Source organism: Strigops habroptila, chromosome 1 (assembly GCF_004027225.2).
Source record: "Strigops habroptila isolate Jane chromosome 1, bStrHab1.2.pri, whole genome shotgun sequence".
Classification (NCBI taxonomy): Eukaryota; Metazoa; Chordata; class Aves; order Psittaciformes; family Psittacidae; genus Strigops; species Strigops habroptila.
In genome coordinates, this window is record NC_044277.2 from 27,750,881 (window position 1) to 27,774,687 (window position 23,807).

At 35.6% G+C, this 23,807-nt stretch overlaps 1 protein-coding gene across 11 annotated transcripts in view; it reads right to left on the bottom strand.

Moving 5' to 3' along the window:
* RALYL (RALY RNA binding protein like) overlaps positions 1-23,807 on the bottom strand; it is a 377,671-nt gene that overhangs the window by 179,413 nt on the left and 174,451 nt on the right. For all 11 annotated transcript variants that reach the window (XM_030491152.1, XM_030491107.1, XM_030491141.1 and 8 more), the window contains one exon: positions 12,289-12,567. In XM_030491152.1, coding sequence (XP_030347012.1) covers positions 12,289-12,544 — 256 coding nt within the window. In that variant the 5' untranslated portion in view covers positions 12,545-12,567. The remainder of the gene's footprint in view (positions 1-12,288; positions 12,568-23,807) is intronic.

A 23,807-nucleotide genomic window follows, 5' to 3' on the forward strand; every position in this document is an offset into this window, starting at 1 on the left:
CAAATCAAAAGAACTTGATACACTCTATACATCAATAATTTGCCTAAGAAATAGATCTGGTTTTATTTACACTCATCAAATTTCATTGCTCTGTCAAGACATAATTAGGTTCTTTCAAACTTTGGCGATCGGAACTGCTAAAACTGCAGCAAGATCATTTAGCACCAAACTTGATTTTCAAAGTTGGACAAAGGCAAATAATAATTTTCACACTAGATGTATCAGTTATAAGTGACTACTTGTCACTCTAGAATGATAATTTGTTCTATTTGTCACATGCACTAAAGTATATTAGGTAAAACAAACTAAAACAAAACCCCAAGAAACTAACAAAAAACTCCAACAGAAAAACCAAATGCAAAAACATTTTGCTAGATTTCTGAAATTCTAAAACTGCACCTGTTTAAAAAATCCTCTTAAATATTCTAATCAAAATTGTAATTGTGCCTTTTAAGATGCAATGGCTCGGTGTCCAACTGAAGACTGGTAACAAGTAGTGTCTCTCAGGGGTCAGTCCTGTTCAAAATCTTTGTTGGTGACATGGACAGTGGGATTGAGTGAACTCTCAGCAAGTTTGCCAATGACACCAAGCTGTGTGGTTCGGTTGAAACGCTGGAGGGAAGGGACCTTGACACGCTTGTGAGGTGGGCTGATGCCAACCTTATGAAGTTCAACCAAGCCAAGTGCAAGGTCCTACATCTGGGTTGGGGCAATCCCAGGCACAGCTATAGGCTGGGCGTAGAAGAGATTCAGAGCAGCCCTGCGGAGAAGGACTTGGGGGTGTTGGCTGATGAGAAACTGAACATGGGCCGGCTTCAATGTTTTGGGCTGCATCAAAAGAAGCATGACCAGCAGGTCAAAGGAGGTGATCCTGCCCCTCTACTCTGCTCTCGTGAGACCTCACTTGGAGTATTGTGTACAATTCTGGTGTCCTCAACATAAAAAGGACATGGAGCTGTTGGAGCAAGTCCAGAGGAGAGCCACAAGGAAGATAAGGGGGCTGGAGCACCTCCCTTAGGAAGACAAGCTGAGAAAGTTGGGGCTGTTCAGCCTGGAGAAGAGAAGGCTGTGTGGAGACCTCATAGCAGCCTTCCAGTATCTGAAGGGGGCCTACAAGGATGCTGGGGAGGGATTCTTCCGTAGGGACTGTAGCAACAGGACAAGAGGTTATGGGTTTAAATTTAGACAGGGGAAGTTCAGGTTGGATATAAGGAAGAAGTTCTTTACAGTGAGGGTGGTGAGGCACTGGAACAGTTTGCCCAAAGAAGTGGTAAATGCTCCATCCCTGGCAGCATTCAATAGCCTTGGGTGACATGGGCTAGTGTGAGGTGCCAGGCGGGCTGGAACTAAGCAATCTTAGGGTCCTTTCCAGCCCTAACCATTATCATTGAATCTTCAAAGAAGGAAAGAAAGGCTCTTGGAATTACAGGCATAATCAATGTCACCTCATTCAATTGGAGACGTTCAGGTTTGCATGCAAATGGCTAATCTAAGCCTCTGGCATCACTAAAAGGTAGTAACGTGAACACAGCAAAACACTACGTATTTAAAAAACTAGGACAGGGTGATATGATCTTAGCAGAATTATTGAACAAGTGAGAAGTTTCCTGGACAACCTCTTATAAATACCAAATGAATTTGTAAAGTTAACAAAACCAGCTAAAATGGCTTAGGCATAGACAAGGACAGACATTTTAGGAGGAAATAAAGTGGCAAAAGGGCAAAACTTGGAAAAGGTTGAGAGGGATGAAGGAAATATAAGGAGAAGCAAATCATGTCCTCATGGTTTTCGGGAGCCCTGTGCCTGATCTATGCAGCTTGGAGCAGGACAATAAATCTGTTGCTGCCCCAAAATATATGTTAGACCTACTTCTGTTCACAGGATGGATTTTAGTGTTGAAGAGTGACCCGCTAGATAAGACAGACTGGACAATTATAAGCAAATAATCTGGAAGCCATGTCCAGCCTCAAGAAGGATAAGATGACTAGGAGCAACCAGTACATTTACTGAGGCAAATTATGCTTGACCAGCCCAATGAGCTTTCTATGATGGAATGAACGGCTTAGTGGATGGGGAAGAGGTGATGTAAGTGCTCTTCACCTTGACTTTAGTAAGGTCTTTGACACAATCTCCAGTAGCAACCTTGCAGCCAAGACTGGGAGGTATGGAGTGCATAGGTAGATAATGAAGTAGCTGAAAAATAATCTGGACTGTCACTGCTTTGAGTCAGCCCTGCTTTGATCAGGAATTTGGACTAGATGACCTTTAGAGGTCTTTTCTAACCTAAATTATTTTATAATTCAACAATTCTATATGACCGTTTCAAATCAAGGGATAAAGTTCAAATGAAGAAACCATAAAAAGAAGTATTTTTAAGAGTCTCTTTAAAGTTTAAGATTGAATTATCACATAGTGTACAGCTGAGAAGTTAATCCCATCCTGAAATGGCTTCAGATTTGCCAAGTACAGGTTTTCCTGTCATTTGGTATCTATTTGTTAACTACTGTTTGTTTCACACTTGTTATTTTCAGTCAAATATTTTGTTCCTCACATGAAAGACTAATTAAACAGACATAGATTTCATGAAGTGAGGAGTGACCTTGAGTCCAGAAAACTTAAGGTAGAAGAATTAGAAAACTTCCCAAATTCTTTTCAAGACTGGAAAGTTGCCACCACACTTCAAACTCACTAAGTTCTGTTTCTCTCTCTTTCATATTTACATGAAGCACCAGGAGCAGACTGAAAGAAAGTAAAAGAGACTTATGATTTGCCATTTAATTGCAAACAGTAGGAGAAGTGGGAAAGATGTCTACAACAAATCACTATAGCAGTGAATTGGAAATGCTCTCTTCAAAGAGATTTTAACAATGAATAGGGATGACTGTGTTAATAATAAGTTTATTGATAACATCAAATAAGTGAACACTTACATGAGGGAGAAGACTAGATAAAAAAGCAACAGAACTAGACTAAAAAAAGTAATAAAATACTGAGATTTACATAAAGGAAAAGTAAGTATTTTAAGTGTTTAATCACACTAGCTCATAACTCAAAAAAAAAAAGAGGTCTTACAGTAGCAGGGATATTCAAGCAAGCTTTGTCCAGCTTTCACAGATACATAAAATTAAACGTGTCTTCTTTTTTATTTCTTTGGGTTTTTTGTTGTTGTTTTTTGGTTTTGTGTTTGTTTGGGGGTTCTTTTCAATTATTGTTTTTTTACAGTGTGATAAAAGGCATGTCTGTTCCATGGAACAAAAAAGGGCATAAAGAAAGCTAACTGTCATCAAGCTAGTTGAGAAACATGAAGCATGATAGCTTCATTGGTAGCTGGGAGGCAAGTTTTAGCTAGCTGTAGTGTGGATAAGTTGCAGAAATGACTGTACTTGTTTCTGGAAGAAGCTAGTGTATACTCTCAGCTTTCTGCTACCTGGCTACTATCATCTGGTGAGAGAAAGCTCAGGACTCATATATCTGAACTTACCATATGCAAAATTAGAAATTCCAGGCTGGGTTTGAACATGAGCAGTGTCTTCTTATAAATACATCATCATATTGTAAGTAATATGAGTTATTCTGTAAGGTATAAGGGGACTTTAGACAACTTAAAATAGATGTGAAAATGTCCAACTTTATATTAAAACCCAGACTAATTCTTTTTCAGTTGGCCTTTTGATAATTACAAGTCTTGCTGTGAAAAAAAGTCTGATTCAGCTGCCAGAGCTGATTCTTCTAATTTTTAGAGGAGACTAAATTCACTTAGATAGTTGTAATGATCAAGAACATAAAGCGTTCAGTTCTGAGTCATTAAAATACTTAGAAAATTACTTTAACTCCAAACATTGCAAGCCTATGGTGGAGCTCAGTAATATTCAAATTTCTTCTGGGGGAGGGAGGAACAGTAATATAGAATCTGAACACGTCATTTACCAAATTTACCTTTTTTTTTGCCTGTGAATTTCACTTTGCCAGTAAGAAGTGCCAAAAAATAATTGAGCTATTAATAAGGTGTTAGTATTATTTTTTCCCCCAATTTACATGATTTACACAGTTTTGCTGATGAAGCTGTCTATCATTGAAGGAATTGTAGGATTAAGTGTGAAACCTGAGATAGACCTTCGATGAGAATGGAATAGATTTCCTCCAGATTTCCTTAGGTGTGAAATAAAAGTAGGCTTAAGACATAAAATCAAATCTAAGATAGAAAATATGCCTTCACAAGCATTTCTTGTCTCAGCTAAGCTAAATAGAAAAAGAACCTCTGCATTTTAGCTGACCTTGCTGTTAAGAAAGGAAAGAAAGTGGGAAAGTGAGCCTAAAAGTTCATCATGTTAAAGAGCTCCCTCCATGAACTGAGACTGTGACCAGGTGAAGGATTTTTGTCTGCTAAATCAGTATTCTGGTAGAAGGAATATTTGCTATACTTTCTCCTTCAAACAGTTGAGTGATGTCTTGGAAAGGAAAACAATTCTGTGGGTTTAACAGTCACAGTCCAAAAGACAAATAACAGGGCTGGGAATTGCCTGGATTCCACAGTACACTAAAATAGCATTATTATGTCCTGTCACCCATTCAGTGCTGAATACCTGGCAAAAAAAGCCCCATACTTCCAATTGCAGATTAGAAAGATAAATATTGGCAAGTCAGATTTAGATGAAAAATCATCTGACCTGTGCCCTTGCTATATACCCTAGAGCCGACATGAATTTGTAAATACGCCTTTTGGAACCAGGTCAGCAATTGAAATGTTTTAACAAAAGAATGAGAAAACACAGGGATATGGCAGGCACACATATAAAACCAGGTGACATAATATTAGCAGCACTAACTTCATCAGTATGTGATGAAATATTGAAGAAAGTATTGTGAAATGATCAAGAAGAAAATATCAGACTCAGTTCAGATGAGGTCCTGTTTGAAGTGAAAGAAGCCAAATGCATGGAAAATAGAATCAAACTGAATCAAGCTAGATCAAGCAAAAGAGTGAAGCTGTAGACAACATGAGACTTCCTAGAACAAAACCAAAAATTGCAGAACATCCTAGAGATAATTCTTCTTTTCATACAGTACATCCCATATGAGACACTGAGACAAATGTTATGAGAGAACCTATCATGACAGTGTTTTTATCACTGCATGATGTTATGACAGTTCAGAAGGAAACATAGGATAGCTGTACAAATTTTAATGGTCCCAGCAGTCAATAATCAAAGCAAGTATACTTAAGAAAAGGTATAGGATTTTGTCTGCCACAAAGGAAAACAATTTTTGTAACTTCTTATACAGTTGCAACAAGGATAAAAGAGAGTTACGTTCAAATCAAGAAGGAACTACTGGATATTGTTTGCTAAAAAAAAATTATCTCATCAATATATGCATGGAGTAAAGGCTGAAGTACTGGCATTGTCTGAAGTCAAAAGCTCTTACAAAATTGCAATAGACGTATCAGACCCATGACAGCTAAATGTATGTTGCAGTTTTGAGGGATTTAAGATGTTGCATGGTATGAAAACCAAGGGTGAGATGATTAAAACCGGTAGCATTTTGTGCAAAGGAGACCCTGTGCTATGTACAGAGATGTCAAGTGGCAGAGGACACAGAAAGATCCCATACTAACATCTTGTTCATGATTTCAAAGATAAGCTGGTGATGCAGAAGACTAAGTGAATCCTAATATCATCTGTATACAGCCTTGAAGTTTTTCTTACAATAAAACCTGCTGGTGATAAGAAAGATCATTATTTTTGGCGTTGTGATAGAGGAAATACTTAACATTTCCATGAGCTGACATCAGGCTGTTCAGAGTACAAAACCTTGTGCTATGCATGAGTTCATCTCATAGCTAAACTATTTTCTTGGTATGCACTTGATACTTTTCTGTATCTGCCAGAAAGTCAGAACTAAGATGTAGTTTCAGTTTTCATCCAATATCCAATATCAGGAGACTCCTATGAGCAATGATCAGTGGTTGTATCCAAGATCCCCTACAGTGACACTTGACGCTAGTGTCTGCTGTTAGACAGGCTGCACTAGGACCACAAAAGCATACGCAGTCATCAAGAAGGTGGAAATAAATTTAGACAGGGTCCATGTTCCTGCATCAAGGAATAGGCTGAAACAGGATTACACTGGTTCCCAAATATATAGGCTGAAACATGATTACACTGGTTCCCAAACATAGGAACAGACTGAAATAGAGTTAAAGAGCCTGTTCCAGTGGGCAATATTTATCAATCTCTGACCTAAGCTGTGGAAGGTTAATTAATAATTTTGCAGAAGTTCTGTAATATTCTGTTTGTGCCTGAGGACTGGATGATGAAGACATTGACTAAGATGCGATTTAGTGGGAAAGACTTTAATGAAGACAGCACAGGTCTATCCTTAATTTCATTTTAGATTCCTGAGACACTGAATGCATTACTTTCATCATGATTACATATGCACAATTCTTTCAGGTTTTGCTCGTTTGTTTGCTTGCTTGCTTGCTTTTGCAAGAAAAGCACTTGGTATTTAATTTTATTCTTTATCATTATGGGGTTTTCCAACAGAAAAAAATATTAAATCAAATAAAATTTCTCAAAACCTGGCCCTGATGTTGACAACAGTAACTGATCTCATTTGGGGAAGCATTCAGAAAATAGTTCTTTGAATTCATCAAATCTAAAGTCACCGCCAGAATAAGTCAACATCTATGACATCTCACAGGCTTTATAGTTTTTTGGGTAGGTTTTTGGATAAATGTTGTCTGCTGATTCAAGTATTTGCTTATTTAAACATATTTTTTTGTTTAAACTTACATAATAATGATAATTCCTCTTGTGGTTTATACAGAATTTCACAAGCATATTTTTGCTTTTTCTTAATCACTATTCAGAAAGAAGTGTATTATTATACCAGAAAAATACGATATTCTTTGAGGTACAACAATTAAGTGTTGAAAACCATATAATATATAGTTATTATGGCTTATAAAAGTTAAATATCTTGCTGTCTGAATCTCACTTGGATAGACAATTACATGCACAATACTGAGTTACGGTTCTCAGATTATTTACTCCTGGTGCAATGTTGAAAACTACAAAACATTAGAATGTTCATCTGCAAAAGTTACAATGGGCTAAAGAATTTTCTATGAATTTTTCTATTTTCCTTTCTGATCCAGTAATGTGAACACGCAATATCCAATCTCTTGAAAGTATGAGACTTAAAATATAGTTTGAATATATAATAAATTATTATATGTATATAGTATCTGCTATTTTTAATGTCTCATTAAAATGCATGCTAAAATACCAAATATCCACTTTTTCATTGTATCAGTACAAACTCTGGGGTTTCTCTAAAAGCCATTGTCCTTGCCTAGAATGTTTTGATGTACATTAAAACACAAGACTTTACATACTTTCTAGAAGCAAAAAAAGAAACATTTCAAGTTGTTCCTCCACTATACACTTTAAAACAAGATAGCGTTGCTTTTCTGTTATCCTGCACAGGTGTATCCTGTCAATATCGTAGCTGGAGTTAGGTGGGCACGAGTAATAAGATTGCTTCAGTAAGTCATGAGTTATGTTCATACAAATGATTGTTGTACTTGTGTGCTATTGACTGAAGAGTGATGGCAAAGTAAAAACTGAATAATCACTAATTTAGTTTTGAATCTCCTTCCTTAGTGTACCATGGTTTAAGAAAGCTTAGTCACCAAGAAAATTTGGATAAATATGTCATTTTTCAATGCAAAGTGCATTTTTCACAAATGAGTTCACTAAAACAGTATTTATTCTTTTAAATACAAGCATTCATGACATAATTACTGTTGTCTGGATTTCAGATGGAGGTGAAAAACTGATTCACTCTGGATAATCCTAGATCTGAAAATATGTAGGTAAGTAAGTCTGTCAGTGTTGCTATACATTACAGATATATAAAATATAGAAGATCTGTTTTGAGTAGAGGCAAGGGAAACAAAAGAAAAACTAGCCCTACTGTCACATCAACTCAATTTACAACAAAGGTGTAAGCTGAGTATCTCTAAAGGCTCTCTTTATTACCTGCGCTTCTCCTTGGATGTTTTCTACTGGATAGCCATCATTTAGAAAGCCCCTGCAGGTCTTTGGTGCTTCTCAAAAGGATGTGCAATAGAGTATGTCACCCAAAATAATTATCTGCAACCACCATCTTACTTTAGGCTACATGTCAATATGCACTCACTTGGTACTCAGACACTGCATCTAATTTGGACCAGAAGGCAAAAATACATGAATAGTACTTACAGCTACAAAACCAGATTGAAGCTACAGTGGAACTAATTTATTAGTTGAAAAGAGCATCAGCTGAAGAACTAGTGTCTTTCATGATATTGGTACTGTGATATTTTTCCGTTTTTTCTCAGCATCCAAGAATAAAATTCCATGGTATTGTAAAAGAAAGCAACAGAAGAGACCAAAAGCACTAGCCTTGCAGCGTTTCATTTGCTTTCTCAAGGCGCCTGTGAAGTGGCTTGGGTCTTATTCTGGTGCAAATTAGAACATATTCTGAGATTAAAGGAATTATGCTGGTTTAAAAATGTGTATGAAAGAGGAAAAAATATTAGGTCATATGATTATAAAATATAAGGCTGCGAACTATAAACTAAGCAAATCAAAGGAACATTACGATGTATAAGTTGCTATGATAGCTGTACCAGAATTTTAGATGGAAATCTTAGACGGAAATATATATTTGCCAAATGAGTAAGGTAATATAAAGTTATGGAACATTAAATGCCTTTTACATGGTATTTGGCTTCACAGAATTCATGTGTGCTGGAATTGATAAAAAAGTTAAATATCATTGCTGTGACCCTTGTGAAGAATTACAAGGGCAGGAGAAAACATCAGTTGAAGTACTGTATTGTCCACCACATACCTAAAAGTTTCATTCTTGCTGAAGCTTGCTCCTCAGCCCACTGCTGCAATGAGGGACTTGCACCATTTGCTTTGAAGCAAGCAGGTTTCTCGTTCTCCTTTCACCACAGAGAGGTGAAATCACCCTTGGTAAAGCTTGTAAGCAGACCTGGTATTTCCTTAGAATAATTCCTATTCACCCTGGCTCTTTGTCCCATGTGGCAAAGTGGCAAATATGGGCAAATGTTCCCTGATTTGTAGATGTGCTTAACTGGATGAAAAACTTTGAGGTGATACTGAAGACAAGATTATGTAGAAGTGTTCCACAACTTGGGAACGTAACTTGAGGTTTTGTCCTAGATCAACTTGAACATTTTCTTGGCTTTGGCCTAAAGCAATTCACAAAACAATCTTTGTGAAGCAGACTCCTGTGCCCAGTACTGACCTGTTCTTGCCCTTTTGGCAGGAATTCTTCATGCTATTCCCATGAAGATATAATAACACTTCAAGAAACTACACTGAACTTCACAATAATACCAGTAAAATTTTTATACATATTTTTTTGTGTTTCTTAATGATCTCTTTCTCTCAGCTTTTCAGAACATGTTACACTTCATGGAACAGAAAACTTGGAAATAATCGCACGTCTCATGAAATCCACTTCCCTGAAGTTGTAATATCCACGGCACAGCCTTTACACATCACTGGCCACCAAACGTATTGGTAGGAGGTTGAGAATTGTCTGAGGAGAGCAGCAGACCAATTATGATGATCCACAGGAAGCTGGCAAGACTGAGGGCACTACCAATGCTTTAGATTTGTATTTCTGAGGAATTTTTTTAACAAATGCCTTGTTATATACTTATGGACCCTAACATTTTGGGACTTCATCTCAGGAGAAACATTTAGACAGGATCTTCAATGAATTGTGCAATACTGTATATAGCTATAGGAATTTACAGGTTAAATTTTTAATTTCAATTACATACATGAGAACAGTTTCTGACTCAAGGTTAAAGCTGCAGAAGAGGATATCATAATTTTGAATGACAGGACTCCATAGAAGACAGGAGCTAACATAAATGGTCAGTTTGCCAAAACCACAGAAGAACTAATGTAGATTAATAATGCAGTCTTAAATGATTCCTTCTTTTATGAGATACTGAGTACTAGAGTTAATGGTAGTATCAGGCATCTACTATGGGCAATCTTTTTCAGATATTCCTTTGTTCAAACAGCTTTCCATAACTGACTAACATTCAGCTCTCATTATATTATTAATGTATTCTAATTCAAAGAAAATTCAGCTATGTTAACCAAGTTTATTTGCACACCTGTAGAAGACTTTTCTTGTCCACTTTCAGTACCTTGACTGTTTATATAAAATCATGTGTTCTGTTTATTTCAGAACACAAGGCTCTCAGGACAGAAAACAAAGCCATTTTTCATTGAGTAGTTTCACAGTAATGAGTCTACCTGTTACTTCTTTCCATTGAAATGCACAATGTTCTCATAAGTTGTTCTTCTGGGTTGTAATGTCAAGCAAATTTCATCTATCAGTTCCTTATTATTTTGAGTCAACTGTTAAGGTCTACTGCTAATAAAAAGAATTCATAGAAAGTTTATCTAATGAGAAGTACCACTTTCACAAAACTGTTTTCTTTATATTTATCAAACAATACTGATGATAACTGTATTTTATATACAGAAAGAGTAAATGAGGTTTGGAACAGCTAAAACCAAATTTCACCTTGCTTATTCTTTATATTCCCTGATACATCAGCAATCGAGCCATGAAATATTCCATCACAAGACTTTGTGGAATAATCAAAGTATTTTAAGATTACACAGTTGAAACTTAGTAGTGAATGAATTCCTGTTATTATTAAAAAAAAAAAAAAAAGAACAATTCAAGTATTTATTGGTACCTTAATTTCTTTTACAACAATTTCACCTTTATACAGAGCACAAACATACTCTGAATAGAGCAAGGACATCTCCTTGTGCAAAGCACTTGGCATATTATAGATGCCACAAGAAATATTAAAAGAGACTAGCAACAGTAGTGATATTAATAACAGATCTATTGCCTTAGGAAAACAGTGTTTAAAAAATCTGGTCAGACCAGTGTGCAAGGAGCTGTAAATAACGCACTGATGGCATTACATGGCCTATTGCTCGGAGACCACCGCTCCAGGAAATATCTTCTAATAATGCCATCCCACTGACTGACTTTGCTGCCTTGTCTTTATCACTTGAGTTCTTTTATTTCACTTATATATATAACTTTTCCTAAAAAGGTTGCAATCTCCCCTAAAACGTAATTGAAATTCTTTAATCTGCTTTTCCTTTGAACCCAAAATACAGGGGTTATAAAACTTAAAATTACTGTTGAACAACTGTGACAGAACCACAACCCATCTAACACAAATACCTCAATTTCTGCAAATAATCAGAAAAATTGATTTCCACAGCCTGAGAAATTGAAAATGAATAAGCCATATCCATTCTTTATGACTTGTTACAGCCAAAGTACTAGCTACCCTTCACCTTTTCCTGACATAGCCATTACACACATGGATTTGGTTCTGAGCAGTATGGTTCAGAGGTCTAGTGAAAGATCTCTGGCTCCTACCAAACATCTTGCTATGCAGTCCATCATTATGACAGATAGGGTTAGTATTGTACTCCAGATGATTTTATCATTGCCAGCCTCCATATATAATTGCAAATAGGTTTCAGGTGTAACACCTGCAATAAGTAACAACCATATCTTATATAAGCATTCATGACAACGCACTAGAAAAATTTTACACTTTTTTTTTTTTTTTTTTAATTTGAAGTTCAGATGAGCAGTGTCCACAGCATTATTTGGGAATAACTTCAACCTAAGTTTATAATAATAAACTTCTTTAGATGAATAACAGCATTAGAATTTGATTGGTACAATTTCAAGGACTAACAAAACTCATTCTTTTGCTTCTGTATAGCATCTGATGCACCACTGGGCTGCATATTATTTTAGATTCATTGAATGCAAGATAATGACATCTATTAGACGAGTCTTGTTATATTTTAATAAATTAACTTATTATAGTCTAAGAGAAAATGCTTACATTTTCTTCACATGAGTAATCATGTTCACTGCAATGGGATTACACAGAGAAGTATAAAGCAGTCAGAAGCAATGTATTTAATAAATCAGAAGTTTCAAGCACTAAACGTTTTGCGATATCTATGTAACTTCTAATACTTTGAAAATTGTGCCAGATCCAAGATCCTGGAAATATGCTCAGATTGAACAATGGCAAAACAAATTTGCTAGTCCCCAAGACACCAGCAGCAGATCATATTTCAAATAGAAAGGAAAGAGAAAACAATATTTCAACAATATGGACAAATCCTTACCTAGTGGCTGCCCTGCGATGATCCTGGCATTTTCTCCTGCCACTGCAGCCCTCGCATGCCTCTCGCTCATGTACTGTACAAATGCATAACCTTTGTGCACTGAGCAGCCAACTATTTTTCCATACTTTGCAAAGATCGCTTCAATGTCGCCTTTTTTGACAATGGCTGTGTTCAGATTGCCAATGAAGACTCTGGAGTTGATGGACTTTGGGTCATTCTTATTGGTGACGTTGCTGGTCTGTGTTTTGCCGGTCATGGTTGGATTACTTGGCTTTAACCCTTAAATAAAGAACAAAAAGAATAATGTTTCAAAGCATACAGCCAACCCTGACTTTGGATGATTTTCCCAGCAATAATTCACTTCTCATTTTTCACTTAGGGTGTATCTAGAAACAGAAGAGTTATAATTTCTAAGAATTCTTATCAATAAAACCTAGGTAGCACATTTTAAGATACTGTTCATAAGTCAAAATCAAACTTCTTATTTTTATAGATGTAAAATATACCAATATGTCTCTTAATACAATGCTGTAATAGTGAAGCTTTACTGTAATCATGTGTGGATTTCTGCTTAGAAATTCAATATAGACTTTTTAAGTATCTAGCCACCTAGAAGCTGCTAAGCGAGAGAATGGATCATTATCTTATGTCAAAGAAATTAACATTCAAGGCCATGTAGAGAGCAAACTCTAAAAATGAAAGACAACTCTGCTTTTGTTTGGTAAGTGTCAGCCAGAGCACATTCTCACCAGCTAAATATAATTGACCATTGTGAGAAGTGCAGGGCAGGTAACATACAGTTCTTTACTGCAATCAATATGTTTCTATCAGAACAATTTTGCCTATTAATTTAGTGCAAGAAAGAAAAGAGAAAAGACAGTGCCTTATGTTCCTACAATTAAAAAGTATGAAAAAAAGCTTCCTTAATTATAGGAACACAAATTTGCTTGCTGCTTTCCTTCAATGTCACAAGTCTAAATGCATCCTGGCATATCTCAAATAGAACTATCCCTATTATTCCTGGGAAAGATTTGGCAAAGAAAGAAATAAAACAAACTATTTTTGTGTTCATCTAGCCTCCCACTGCTGAAATGCACATAATTTTCTTAAAATGTTTGCAAATTCCACCTGCCAGGAGGTCCCTCCATATATGAGTTGAAAGAAGTCATATGTTGCTGCTACTTTCTGTTGAGCTGTATTAGGCAACAGAAATGTCAAAAATATGCATACCTCTAAATATTGAAAACTTATTTTGTGAGGAGGTCATATAGATAGCAGTCAAATGTAGGCCATGTCTTACAGCTAAGAATTATGTTACTATTTTTTTAACTTTTTCATACTTATGATTACATCACAGTAACAGCTTAAGCAAGAAGAGGATCCAATTAAATACTGCTCACAGTTAAAGATCAGCTAATTTCTGAGGATGAAAAGGAATAACGACCTCTATTCTGGACATCTAAAACTTGACACTAACTACCAGAATTTTCATATTTTAAATCAATTGCTGCAATATATTAAGCTAGACTGACAAAAAAGGAAACCATTGTTATGAACTCTGCACAATTCCAGAACAAAATGGCCACACCCACAACCATTAGCACTTTGATCATCTCCCTCACATAGGCTCCAAACCCTACCTTTCAGTTAAGAATGCACAATGGAGACGTGTGGGCAGTCCTCCTGAGTCCTAGCAGATAGCCTGCTTTATTAAATGAACTACATGCAGTGAAGCTATCAGTCAAATAGCTTTCACTTGCTTAAAACTTAATATGAAAGTTTACTTCATGTCACAATGTTCACACAAAACACTGTAGAAAACAAGAAAGAACACATTTTTGCATAAGTTTATAAATTGTAAATGCATTCTGGAAATACAGGATACTGTATACATTACAAATTTCATCATGGAAAACCAGGAAAACTGCCTTGACAAAAGCCTCTGAGCGTTAGCATGTAATAGACTCAGTACTGAATATTTATAGATTGCTGCACAGATTGTGTGTGTTGAAGTCATGTCTATGTGTAGTTTAGCTGAATATTGTAAGCAGTCGTATAATATGCTTGGTACTACAATAAATTGAAGACAAAACACCTACAAAACCATAAATACTATGCATATTGAGCTCCGTGTTCATATAAAGTAGACTGCTGATATTATCTGAGAATTAGCAAGTTTAAATAAATCAACTTAAGAAGGATGCGGACCTGCTTGAGCAAGTCCAGAGAGACCAGCAAAGATGATCAGAAAGCTGGAGCACCTCTGCAATGAAGACAGGCTGAAAGAGTTGAGCTTGTTCAGCCTGGGGAAGAGAAGGCTCCAGGAAGACCTTATAGCAGTCTTCCAGTACCTAAAGGGGATGTACAAGAGAGCTGGAGAGGAACTTTTTATAAAAGGAAGTAGTGATAGGAGAAGGGATAATGGCTTTGAACTGAAAGAGGGTAGGTTTAGATTAGATATCATAAAAAAATTCTATACTGTGAGGGTTGTGAGGCACTGGAAGAAGTTGCCCAGAGACGTGGTGGCTGCCCCATTCCTGCAAGTGTTCAAGGCCAGACTGGATGAGGATTTGGGTAACCTGGTCTAGCGGAAGGTGTCCCTGCTTGTGGCAGGGGTGTTGGAACTAAATGATCTTTAAGGACCCTTTTAACCTTAACCATTCTCTGATTCTATAATCTCAGATATACCTGTATTTACACAGGAGTTAAAGCAGCAATAGCATCGCCATGTTAGCTTAAAGAGCTTAATGACCCAAACTGAAAAGGTAACATAGCAGAGGAGTTAGAAATAAAGGTAAAATTTAATGCAGTCAAATAACTGGTGAACAGGGAACCACTGGTGCCTCCTGTACTACCAAGATCCCCAGTGTGCAAATACCATTTCTGTTGGGAAAACTTAACATGGACAGTATGGTGTTCATCTTTACGAAGATCCAGCAAAAGAGCTGTATCTGTCCTTAAATAATTCTTAGCATCTTTTTAATGTTGTCTGTGTATGTTTATCAGCTGTGTAGCTCAAATGATTTTATAAAGTCACAGAGGTAGTGTCTCACAAGTAAGAACACTGGTCTAAGAAAGCAATAAACTTGGCTGGTAGAACTTTCTCTTCCACTAGCCTGCTTTATGACTCTCAGAAAGACACTTTTTGTGCCCCTGTTTCCATTTTTTAGACTTCAGACTTGCTTTTTTTGACTAAGAGCTGTCTCTTAATGTATTTTTATATACCTCCTAACAGAATGATGTGACCTCAATTGGTACGTTTGAGCACAACCAACATGCTAATAACAAAAACAAGGCGACAAAATCTACAGAAAATCTTCTGCCAGACAAAATTTGCATGAAAATTATATACAACAAAACTCTTCAATTATTACATCACAACTGTTTTCAAAACATCAGAGTAATATGCTCTGTATTTCCTCTACTGTTTAGTCATTTAACAAGGGACTTAGTGAACTATTCCTTTTTCTATTTCACAAAAACCCTTATTTTATTTTTGCCCAGTTTTGCTATGCACTAATTTAAATAGACTTTGAATAGGACATTGAGAATTTTTCTCTTGTAGTTGTTCATTGCAATGCAAATTTACAATATTTTTATAACACAAAGAAAAGTTGTCTGGTTGGTTCTCATATTCAAATGAGCAGTCAGAAAAACATGTTACAGAAATTCAAAGGGTGAGAACAATAGTAATGTGAATAATTGAGATTTGATTGCCTTGCTGGTCGATGGACAATACTATTGTGAATGTTTCATAGAAATCAAAGATATATGGAATCTTCATTAAAATGAGAAAGAACTTATGGTAAGTTTTACACCTCACTTACAATATGCACCTGTGAATACTGAATTCTGTCTGTCTTCTCTCAGCTATCAGTAAAATCACAAACATTGCAACTCATACAACCATAGAATAAATGAAACAGTGAGAGAAACATATCTGAAATCATCTCATTTCCTTGCAGACTTTAATAAGGTATCTTGCTAATTTCCTATTTTGCAGTGATCTTTTCTGGTAATAAGAATACATTTCATATTTATTTATTCAATACACTTCATGATATGCTGAAGCTGATTTAATTATTCTACCCAGAACTAACTAGTTTAAGTCTTAGTATACTGGAATATGAAAGTTATAAATTAGACCATTTCTATTACTACATAGATCACCAATTCAAAGAATAAAGTTTGCAAACTCATTTTAAACATGAAAGTTTCTAACGTGTTCAACAGGAATGAAAATGCAAATGACCAAATGAGATTCCTATTATCCAACGCACACACGTGAGAAGTCTAAACCAGTCAATTTGAAGTGCTCAAAAATGGGGCAATTTTTAAGCCACAGCTTCCTTCACTTTTCCAGTGTTTTCTGATGAAGTTTAGTTAACCACCAGCATTGCTATGTGGCTGTGAAACTCATCTTCAGTCCATAAGATGATTTTTTGAACCCACATCTCCCATTTTGCAGATGTTCTTCCTATGGTGCTGTGCCTAACTCCAGAATAATGAAGACAATGGTTCGTTTTACAGCTTTGCTGTGTCCCAGTGCAGGAAAGAGCACAGAACTTGAAGCAAAGGGAACGGGAGCAAGTTGTCAAATTCTACATCCCAGTAACTCCCAGGCATTTCTTTCAAGGGTAGGGGCAAGAAATGACCATGATGGTCTTATTGGACCTCTGCTCCCTATGCTGCTTATGCATTTTACCAATGACTTTTCACTGTACAATACAAAATCTCTCTTTGAAGAGACAGCATTTGGACAAACTGCAAAACAATTTGAGACATATGGATACTTGAGGACCTAAGCTGTTTCAAGGGATTTTGAGAGTGATTCACTTCAGTGTCTTCCTAGTTGTACAACCATTTCTTATCTTAAGACACTGACCGGAACTCATCAGCCCAGTTAAATTTCTACTGAATACTGAAAATTTGTCTCTGAAGTTATCATTAATTTTGCTCTGCTGGATAGAACAATGAAGCCAACCTGTAACAATTCTAGTAGAACTAAAATCTCAGATAAAATTTTGCCTTCAAAAAGTTTAGTAATTCTTTCAGGAGCTTCTACATATTTATGTACTTTTATCCTGAAGCTATTTTGTTTTCTTTTGTAAATAAAATGTTTGCTTCTTTGAAGCAAATAGAAAAAGTCTATGTATTTGAAGGAACTAAATATTACTTGCTGTGGCTTTAGGCAAAATTAGGTTTTACTGAGGAAAAAATGAAATAAGAAAATTGAAAATCTTTAAAAATAATCTTAAATGCTTTCTGCAAATAGATTAGAACCATGATATTTATATATAGAGATATTTAATATCAAACTTACATGTACTAATAGTTACAAGAAAATGTTAGAGAAAATGAAATATACTTTCATTCCCCTTGCAGAAAAATTCAGTTTGAGATCATGTGTAGAGCTGAGCTAGAAATAATCAGCACTCTGTGTTAGATCTGTGTGAAATCAGAAGACTAATTCTGTAGAGAAAGATTTTTAAATATGAAAATTCTCATCACTGGCAGCTTATTTTAAGCACCCATAAATTTCAGATCTTAATTTTATTATTTACAATGGTAAAGTCTGCACAGTAAGATGCATATTACACATCTGATAATTACAAATGCTTCCAAGAAAGACAGAGAAAGATCTAAATAGACATGTGGTTGGACAGTGATGTCTGTCTCCACAATGAAATCCACAGTGAAAAAAGTACAGCCTGTAAGAAATTAATTGCTAGGATGTCTGGGAGTCGAGCTGAACATGGGCATCCTGGCAAACTTCAAACATCATGGTATTGGTCCTTAGATGGACAAAATGGAACACTATAACACATGGTCAGTCTCTGATCAAAAACACAGGGTGTTTTGCTCTCTTCATCGTTTCCAAGCAATTTATCTCTGCTGTTCTGTTATCCAGCTTCACTTAATAGCTGAACTTTTGTAAATATCAAGATTCAATCATTGCTTTAATAGCTGAGTTTGTCTGTGACTTAGTATCCTTAAGGTTTAAGATTCAATAAATCTTAAAATGTTTATTGAGAAAAAAAATAAGGCCATAATATATTTTCTCTCCTTTCAAGTTACTAATATTTTAAGGAGAAAATTCAATATTTGTGTTAACTCCTTTAATAAGCAGTCATTAAAAACTGTTTTATTTCCATTAAATCAGTCCCTGACAAACACCTATAAAATTTTACATACCTGTTGGAAATAAGAATATTGAATATTTCACGGTAGAGGGAGGGATAGAAGGAGAGAGAAGAGAGAGAACAGAAAGCTATCACATAAAATATATTTTGTCTTGGAAAATACTTTTCTACTTTCTATTTTAAATTCATTTTTAATGAATTACTATATCTAGGTCACATAAATAAAGAAAAAAGTTATTCATAAAACTGTTAGTTAAATCCGCATCAAAATACTCTGGGCTTTTCCAGTCCTCATTAAAGCCAAAGGATCTGCTGCTTCTCTCTCTCCTCAAGATATCCTGCCTTTTTATTTTTATTTTTTATGGTTTAGCTTTAAATTTTCCTTTCATTTATTTTGAAGAAGAGGTTGACACATCATGTCTATAAACCAGACAATGTTCCCTTCAAGCTAGTGTTTCTGGAGCCATATAAATGACAAAATGCATCAATACTTGCTATGCCACATCTTGTAGAAAATGAAGGAATAAAAATCAAAATGATGTAGCAGATCACACTTCATCTCCTGTTGTCACTCTTCTCAAAGAGGCAAATACTCTCTTTTTGAGAAGGGTGAATGAAATGCATCTGGAATCCCAAGGAGGGAGAGGAAAGAGGAGAAGGTCTGAGGTCTGTTCCTGCGGACAGAAGCTACAGATTCTTATTGGCCTGTGTTAGTTCATGATGCCCAAATGGGCAGAAGAAATTTAAACCTGTCAGCAGAGTTATAGGGATTTTTTTCCTCCCATTCACATGCTCTTTGTTCTCATAATATAGAAAATAACCCTACATAATCATGTAAAGAAATACATTTCCCTAATATAATTTTTTGAGGAGCACTCAGATATGGGTCCCCCATACGTTTAACCCGTGTTAAATACAAGGCTTTCTCTATTTATTAATTGCAAAATCAAACCATTCTGTTGGCTAGAATAAAAAAAAAATAGTTACAATAGTGCATACCAGTAGAGCTGCATAAATAATACAGCAAATTCAGGAGAAAAATATTAAAACCAAATAAATAAATAAATAAATGAATGAATAGATACTTAGACTTATTTGGGATTCAAAGTGACGAGGATTTTGAAATAGGGTAAAGAAGTTTCATTACTGAACTGTCTAAACCCATGACGAGATATGCTCTTACAGGGAATACCCGAGAGATGTGGACACTGAGGTCACTTTGAAAATTTCAGAATGAGACCTTCAATATTCTGCCTCAGGAAACGTCTCACTTTCTAAAATGTCTCCAGGAGTGAGAGTACAACCAGGATATTTTGACACTAATGAAAAGCAAACAAATAAAGGGTTAACTTTCATACTTTTCTTTGGCATGTCTTGGTTGCAACCTATGCTTTGGATATGTCTAGCCAAACTTTTCATCTTGGGATGTGCTGCTTTTATGTATCGTCAATCATGCTCTTGGAGGTAGAACTAAACAAGATTTTAAAATTTGTTTTAATTTTTTTTAAGAAAAAATCAAACAAAAGTTGGTGACTTTTCCCTTCACTTCCCATATTTTGATCAGATGTATTTGTAGCCAGCTATTTCATCTCCTCTGAGTCATCATTTATCATTCATACAGCAAGATATATTAATCTTCCCTCATCAGTCATTCCTGCTGGCTTCTTAATAATTTTTAATGCATTTCTGACTTTCTATAGTTTCTGTGGCATAAATGATTTCAATCTTCAGTTTTAGATATAGTGACAGTAAAAGGTGCAAGACTTCTTTTCTCTTCACTTGGTGACATAGTGAGACTATGGATTGCCTAAAAAATTCTTTGCTATATTTGCTGTCATATGACATTTCAAGCTAATCTCATGTTCACTAGGATTGCTTGGTCTTATTTGGCAGTGTTGCTTCCTCTGTGTTTTTGCTTTCTCTTCAGCGCCATATCACTGCAAGGATTAAATGAGCCTTGGCAAGCAAGACAATCTCCTACTATAATTTTTATATTTCCAACTTTTCTAACAGACTTCAGTTTTCTCTGCTTTCGAGGGAGTTTACAGTCCCAAAGTACAACATCTTCTGAAATTTAATCAGTGAATTGTTTTAATGATTTAGAATTTAAAGCCATTTTTTTTAAACCAGGTCTAATAAGGATACCCATGACGTGGTTAGATGTTTCTTCTACAACACAGTTCTCATTCCAAACCTCTGTTATGTGCTGTTTTTTGGGACACATGACATTAAACATAACTAGCTGATATGAATTATTTATTCAAATGATTCTTAAGGGAAGAAGATTCTTTTGGTAAATTTGTCATGTTTTTTTAAAAGTAGCATCCAATCATTATTGGTTGTGGAATAGCTACAATTGACTCATAGATGGACTATTTCAGCCAGTTTTATTCTACTGAATGCTCCAAGAAAACTTCCGGTAGCATTATTTTGGCTAGAATTTTGCTCTTTTATTATTTTATAAGAGTTCGAAATTGGATTTGAGGAATTTCCTGATCTAGACTACTGAATATCAAACAGGAAGTCAAGAACTTCCAAATTGTAATCCCAGCTCTGGTACAGACTTGCTAAAAGGCCTTTTGAAAGTCACTTAAAATCTCCACCTTGTCCTCTTTCTTCAAAAACTGGCAATAATACCGATGATAGTCCAATTCAGTAGGAAATGAAATGAAAGAATGCAAAACACTGCAAATGCTGTGGCTTTTGGATGTTTAGTAGAAAATACTCAGCTCAGTTGAAAACATAGAACTTTGAGGATTATTGATATCTTTGTTTTTCCTGTCCATACCACTTATACCTGTCTATGTCTAAGTATTTTTCTGTATTTATCTCCCATATTGTTGATCAAAACAATTATTTGATCTTTCATAATGGAGACATATTGAAGAGTACTTGACTTCCATAATTAGAGGTAAATTAGAATCACATTTGCTATCGCATTCACTCCATAATGTCTTTCTCAGAAGTCTGTCCTGAGGATTTATGCCAGATGACCACACTGTGTATCTAACTTAAAGAAAAAAAAGCTACTATTGACAACCAAGGAATTCTGATATCAGACTTTAGGTCTGCTGGTAACATTCAAAATGATGCCATAAATCACTGGCATATTATGCTTCTGTTTTATCTATCCCATTTCTTTACCCTCTTTATTCAGCCTAGCTAGATTTTTGTATCCATCATGCATGTACTGCGTTTTTAAAACCCAAGCACATCTGTAGGCAACATGTGGTAGACTGCCATATCCCTTCAGACTCTTGGTTTTATTCCTTAGCCTGTACAGCACACCCTGAGTCAGGAACCAAAGGTTATCATTCACCACAAAACACCCGAATGATTTGTTTATCTAGAAAATCTAGTCTATCTTTTCATACTCTGAATCTCTTGTGCATATACCAAAGTTTGAGATTGCAAAAGTAGTCAAGAAAAAAGATACTGTCACCACTGTGGATATGCAACAAAACATCTGAAATTCCTTTTCTCGATAGACCTTAGAATTTGTTCCCACAATGTGGCAATGGAATTTTCTGCATGTGACTATGTATAGGACTATATACGGGACTATGCATAGCAGATATATGGTATAGACACATCTGATGAATAAAAACTTGAAGAAAATCTGAATATGGACCTAATGATGATGTTGTTAGAGTCTTAAAGTCAGTCTTGTATTTGGATCTAACTTCAGCTCCCTTTCCACCACAGTCATGCAACCATGAGTAAGGCCCTTATGAACTATATCCATAGACTCTCCTGGGTTCCTACCATTTCATAAACACAAAGATATCTGTGGAACTCTTTCTCCTCTATCATCTCATCCTGAAGGCATCTGAAGTTTCTGACACTGAGGCTTACAAGTAGTTTAATGTCTGCAGAAGTCTCTTTAAAATTTTTGAAGACTGTGTGGTTTGATATATATAGCATGTTTAAATCTGTCCAAATTAATTCATTGACCTATCTTGCCTGCAGACACTATGTCAGTAATTTTCCTCTGCCATGACTATTAAAGACACAAAACCCAGCTGAGGTGCTTTTCACAGTGTTTTAACTGATAGTTCAACACTTAGGACATTATCTGGGACAATGGAAAGCTTCATTCTATTCCCTGCTGCTGAAAATTAGAATGTGCACTTTTTGTCTTTCGACAGTGTGCCTTGGGTCTCTTAGCAACCCCTGTAATGTGGCTGCTTCAGGGTCTTGCCCCTACACCTCACTTCCTAGACTATCATTAAAAACATTTGACATTTACTTTGTAATTAAATCTGTGGAAATATTCATGCCCAAATTTTACCAGGCACTTATCTTTTAATGCACAAATAATTTCAATATTAGGCAATTTGTTTTTCAGTTCTGCAGTAAGACATGGGAATTCAATGAAACTTAGCATAGTAACATTTTCATTGTTACTGAGAGATCACAAAGCCTGCCTATACTATACCACATACCATATAAAAAGACCTACTAGATAGTTTAAGAAACGTGTTGAAAGAAATGTGTTCAATTACACAGTGTATCATTGAGAATCCCTGAAATGATATGTTATTTTTTCTCTTTAATATCCATCATATATACACACAAAAAGTCTTATCTGTTCTCTCTTTACTATTTCATGAAAAGACAAACAGAAATTGGCTAAGAATTTTTTTCCAATATTTATCGAACTTTGGAGTTTCAGCCGTAACTTTTCGCTGCAGGTAGTAGATGATACAAGTGAGATTTTAGTTTAGTTTAGAATACTAGTAAGTCTTGGTGAAACTGTGATTTTACTCTAGCAGACGTCTGATGCCCAAGCCCAATGATAATAGTACCTACTCAGATGACTGTTTTATTTACTTAATGCTCATTTAGAGATTCATTTAAGCAAACACAATGAAACAATAATGTCAAAGATATTTTTCTGAAAACATTGTCCTGAACATTAATCAAACACATTACTACAGATTTTTTTTTTTTTTATGCAAACTATACAAAACCTGTTGTTAATGCATCTTTTCTAGCAGTATGTTGTTATTTGAGCAAATGGTGATTTTCCAGGACAGCACCTAATAAGTTAATGTCAGCAGGTACCTTGACCTCTGGAATCCAAATCTGTGTACAATTGAATGATGTAGAATTTGGTCCTGGCTGCATATTCCTAGTTTTGGTTAACCCTTTGCGAAGAGCTCAATAAAAAGTCTGTTTATCTTCAGATAAGTCTAAAGTGTCATTCTCTTTTCTTGTAATGACTTCTTATATCAGAAATGTCATATTTTCATTGCCTGATTTCTATATCACCTGTCTCATATATTCTTTGTTTCTTCTCATGCCTACCTTACTCTGCTCAAGTCTATTCACACTATTTCTTACTCAAGTCCATTTTGTTTCTTCCATTCTGCT